This window comes from Babjeviella inositovora (assembly GCF_001661335.1).
Source record: "Babjeviella inositovora NRRL Y-12698 unplaced genomic scaffold BABINscaffold_25, whole genome shotgun sequence".
Taxonomy (NCBI): Eukaryota; Fungi; Ascomycota; class Pichiomycetes; order Serinales; genus Babjeviella; species Babjeviella inositovora.
Genome location: NW_017566862.1, coordinates 1 through 5,219, shown reverse-complemented (window position 1 = coordinate 5,219; position 5,219 = coordinate 1). Strand labels below are relative to the sequence as shown.

At 20.6% G+C, this 5,219-nt stretch overlaps 2 protein-coding genes and 4 non-coding genes across 6 annotated transcripts; 5 read left to right on the top strand and 1 right to left on the bottom strand.

The window, feature by feature from the left end:
* Positions 1-45: 45 nt before the first annotated feature.
* Positions 46-118, top strand: BABINDRAFT_t392. Its single transcript has one exon. It is a non-coding gene; the product is annotated as a tRNA-Thr (tRNA).
* Positions 119-127: 9 nt separating this feature from the next.
* On the top strand, positions 128-199 carry BABINDRAFT_t393. Its single transcript has one exon. It is a non-coding gene; the product is annotated as a tRNA-Glu (tRNA).
* Positions 200-203: 4 nt separating this feature from the next.
* BABINDRAFT_t394 lies at positions 204-275 on the top strand. Its single transcript has one exon. It is a non-coding gene; the product is annotated as a tRNA-Ile (tRNA).
* Positions 276-292: 17 nt separating this feature from the next.
* On the top strand, positions 293-363 carry BABINDRAFT_t395. Its single transcript has one exon. It is a non-coding gene; the product is annotated as a tRNA-Phe (tRNA).
* A 53-nt stretch (positions 364-416) lies between these two features.
* Positions 417-647, top strand: BABINDRAFT_42629 (ATP synthase subunit C family protein; the record flags this gene model as incomplete). The annotated part of the gene is made up of 1 exon (XM_019132084.1): positions 417-647. One exon carries the CDS (start codon positions 417-419, stop codon positions 645-647), a length of 231 nt encoding a protein of 76 aa, XP_018982234.1.
* A 3,702-nt stretch (positions 648-4,349) lies between these two features.
* On the bottom strand, positions 4,350-5,168 carry BABINDRAFT_169589 (uncharacterized protein; the record flags this gene model as incomplete). Its single annotated transcript, XM_019130675.1, has 2 exons — positions 4,350-4,699; positions 4,883-5,168. 2 exons carry the CDS (start codon positions 5,166-5,168, stop codon positions 4,350-4,352), a joined length of 636 nt encoding a protein of 211 aa, XP_018982233.1.
* Positions 5,169-5,219: the final 51 nt, after the last annotated feature.

Below are 5,219 nucleotides of genomic sequence, written 5' to 3'. Positions count from 1 at the left end.
TTAATATTATATATATTATATAATATAATGATATATAATTAATGTGTACTATTGGCTTAATTGGTAAAGCGCCCGTTTTGTAATCGGGAGAGTTAGAGTTCGAGTCTCTAATAGTACAAATTATATAGATCCTATAGTTTAACGGTTAGAACCTTAGCCCTTCAAGCTAATAGTACTGGTTCGATTCCAGTTAGGATTAATATAAACCTATGATTCAATGGTTAGAATGATCGCTTGATATGCGTTTTGTGTAGGTTCGATTCCTGCTAGGTTTAATTTATAATAATATTAAGCTAGTGTAGCTTAAAGGTAAAGCGACGGCTTGAAGCGCTGTATATATGGGTTCAATTCCCTTCATTGGCATAAATAATAATCGTTTAACGATATATAATCTATAATGATTTAATTTATATATAATGCAATTAGTATTAGCAGCTAAATATATTGGAGCAGGTATTGCTACTATCGGTTTAACAGGTGCAGGTATCGGTATCGCTATCGTATTCGCAGCTTTAATTAACGGTACATCACGTAACCCTTCATTACGTAACACATTATTCCCATTAGCTATTTTAGGGTTCGCCTTAGCTGAAGCTACAGGTTTATTCTGTTTAATGATCTCATTCTTATTACTATACGGTGTTTAGTTTTAAAATCTTTTTAATATTATACAATTTTTACATTATAATTATTATATATAAATTTTATATATTATTTACTACCATCTTTTATTACTTATTCATTATATAATGAACCGATGTAATTATATATTTATATATAATCTATTTAACTTATATATAGATAAGTTAATTTTATAAACTAGTTAATATTAATAAATATTAACTATATAATTATAAATAATATATAATTAAACAATTAATATATGTATTATACCCGGCTCATCATATGATGAGCCGGAAGGAACATGCGTTTATATATATTTATATTCTTTATTTATCATATAATTATAAGATAATATATTTTTATATTAATATTTATTTACCTTTTCACCCCTCCCGGATCATATAATGATCCGGGAAGATATTTATGAGTTAATATAAAATAATATAATTATATTAGTATATAATTTATATTACTAACTAATATATTATGATATATAGGCGTATACCGGCTTATTATATGAACCGGTATTAATATATTTATGAACAGGTATAAATTAATATTTATCAGTTAATACATAATTATTAATATAATATATAATATTATTATTTAATAAGAGTTAAATATTAATATAAAATTATGTAGATATTATAATATTTAATATATCAATCCGGCTCATCATGATGAGCCGGAGTATCTGTCTATTATTATATAATCTTTATATTTATAATTTATTATAATTAACAGATTAATATTTAATATAATTATAAGATAATATATTTGTATAATATTATATATATTTTCTCCCGGATCATTATATAATCCGGTAAAATATTATGAGTTGATATTAAACTATATATTAATATTAAGGTTAATATATTATTATAAATATATTATGATAAACTCTATTATATTATATATAATTAGATCTAACCGGCTCATTATATGAGCCGGTGTAATTATATATTTATATATATAATCTATTTAATTTATATAAATTTATATATTTATTTATGATATTTATCATATTAATATAATATTATTTAAGTATAATTAATATAATAATTATTTTATAAAGTCAAATATATTAAACCTATATATAATGTATATATAATATACATTTAATATATCATTTCCGGCTCATGATAATGAGCCGGAGTATATATCTATAATAAACTTTATATTAAAATATTTATAAGTTTATATTCATAGATAGATTCATTTTATGAATTGGTTATTATTAATAAATATTAATGTATATAATTATAAATAATATATTATTTAACAATTAATATATGAATAATACCCGGCTCATCATATGATGAGCCGGGAGGAATATGCGTTTATAAATATTTATATTCTTTATTTTAAATATATATAATATATATATATTATACTATTATTAATATATTATTATAAGATAATAAATTTATAATAATATTTTCTCATCTTTTACCCCTCCCCTACCCGGATCATTATATGATCCGGGAAATATTATGAGCTGATATTTAAACTATATATTAATAATATAATAATTATTCAATTGATATAAAATAATATATTTAGATTTATTATAATAAGTTAATATATATAGTATATACTTTAATAAGGGTATACCGGCTCATATAATGAGCCGGTATAATTGTACATTTATATTCTATATTTATTATATAATTATAAGATAATATATTTTTATATTAATATTTATTTATCCCCCCCCCCCCGGATCATTACATGATCCGGGAAGATATTTATGAGCTAATTTTAAAATTATATAATTATTATATAATGATTATCCAATTGATATAAAATAATATATTTAAGTTTATATATAATATAATTATATGATTTATATTACTAACTAATATATTATGATATATTTATATAATTTATAGGCGTATACCGGCTCATATAATGAGCCGGTATAATATTGTATCTTATATATAATTAATTAATTCTATATATTTATATATCAATTATCTTATAATAAATTAACGTTAATATAATAAACCCTAAGATATATTAAATATTATAATATTTTATCAATAATTTATTCTTACCGGTTCATATTATGAACCGGTATATTAATAGGAATATTTAAACTAATATGTTAATTTTATTAATATATTTATACTCGTAAGTATTATTATATATTTAACTTTTACCGGTTCATATTATGAACCGGTAGTAATATGTACACATTATCTTATATAATATTTATAATTATTTATATATTTATATTAAATTTATTAACTTACTCATACCTGCTTATATTATGTTCATATTATAATATTTAATATATCAATCCGGCTCATCATACGATGAGCCGGAGTATCTGTCTATTACAATATATACTTTATATTATTATATTTATAGTTTATTATAATTAACAGGCTAATATTTAATATAATTATATATTATTATAAATAGTATAGGCTTATATAATAATTAATTAATTAATTAATTAACTAACTAACTAACTAACTAACCCGGCTCATTATATGAGCCGGGAGGAATATGTATATATATTATGATATATTTAATTATTATAATATTGTTAATATATTATAAACATAATAATACAATATATTAATACCTAATCTACCCGGATCATTATATGATCCGGTAAAATATTATGAGTTGATATTAAACTATATATTAATATTATTATTAATATATTATGATAAAACTCTATTATATTATATATAATTTGATCTAACCGGCTCATAATATGAGCCGGTGTAATTATATATCTTTATACATAATCAATTTATATTATATATTATAATATATATTTAGACTAATATATAATACTTATTAATATATAATATTTATTAGTATTATATTATAATAAACTTTAAATTGTATTATAATTATAAACCCGACTCTATAAGAGTCAAATATAGGTTAAATAATAATATTTATCTATAATTTATGAATTATATCTATCCGGCTCATAATATGAGCCGGAATGATAATGCGTTTATAAATATATAGTATATTTTATTAATAATATTATATATAATAATTTAATTATTATTAATATATATATACTACTACTAATTATTATAAAATAGATATATAAAAATATGTAATGTCAAACTTCCCGGATCATATAATGATCCGGGATTATAATTAGCTAATATTAATATCCTTTATAAATGAATATTAATATATTAATTTATATATAATATAAAATATTATCACTAATTAATAAATAATTATATAACTAATATATATATATTAATAGTAATATATACTAAATAAGATATAAAATATACTTTGGTATATTTATGAATCGGGAATAGATATAATTTATATATTATTATAATATAATAAGATATTATATATATTTAATTATCTAGTATAATTTATAAGATTGAATTATTATTCTTAATAAATAAGATTAATAAACATAGTAATAATATTATGTATTTACTAACCCGGCCTTATTTATAAGGCCGGGTAATATTATAAGTTAATATAGACTATATTATATAATAATTAATATATTATCATATAATAATATACATTATTTATATATTATAAATTTATACCATAGCGATAAGAACAGTTAATACGAGTAATGCAGATAGATTAGGGTTAATTAAAGTTACAACGAATAATAAGATAAGACCTATAAACATAGAATAGAATCTACGATGTAAAGTATTACGTAATAATGTACTAGCATAATCTGAAATAGCATGTCATCCATTAGGACCTAATCATTGTAATACACCTTGATCAACAGCATTATTAAGATTACCACCTAATAATAAACCTTTACGAATAACTAAATGATTAAGCATTTGATCATACATTAAACGTTGATTAAATAAACTAAATACAGATCTATAATTATTAGATTTAAATGCAGCACCTAATACTTCATAACTATAAACAGTAATAATACTAATAGTAACACCACATGTAATAGGTAAAAGTTTAAATACTGGTGTAAGTGTAAATTCAGTTTCAACTAATGAGAATGTATGAGGTAATTGGAATACAACATCAGTACCAAAACCTACTAATAAATCTCTAAATAAATAACCAACAAAAATAGAACATACAGCTAAAATAGTTATAGGAATTATCATAATATAATCACATTCAGCTAATGATTGATAAATTCATTTAGATGCCATAGGACGATTTCAAAATGTTAAATATAATAATCTAATACTATATAATGATGTTAATGTTGCACTTAATAATGATAATCAATAAACACAATAACCTGATACTGTATAAATACCTAATATTGATTCAATAATAGCATCTTTACTATAAAAACCTGTAAGACCAGGAATAGCCATAAGAGATAATGAAGCAATTAATAAACAAGTATATGTAAATGGTAAATAACGATTAAATCCACCATATGTACGCATATCTTGTGATTCACTAATAACACTATGAATAATAGCACCAGCACTTATAAATAATAATGCTTTAAAGAATGAATGACAGAATAAATGAAATAAAGCTAAACTATAACCTGATCCACCAACAGCTACAACAATTAAACCTAATTGAGACATAGTTGATAAAGCAATAACACGTTTAATATCTGAACTTACAACAGCAATAAG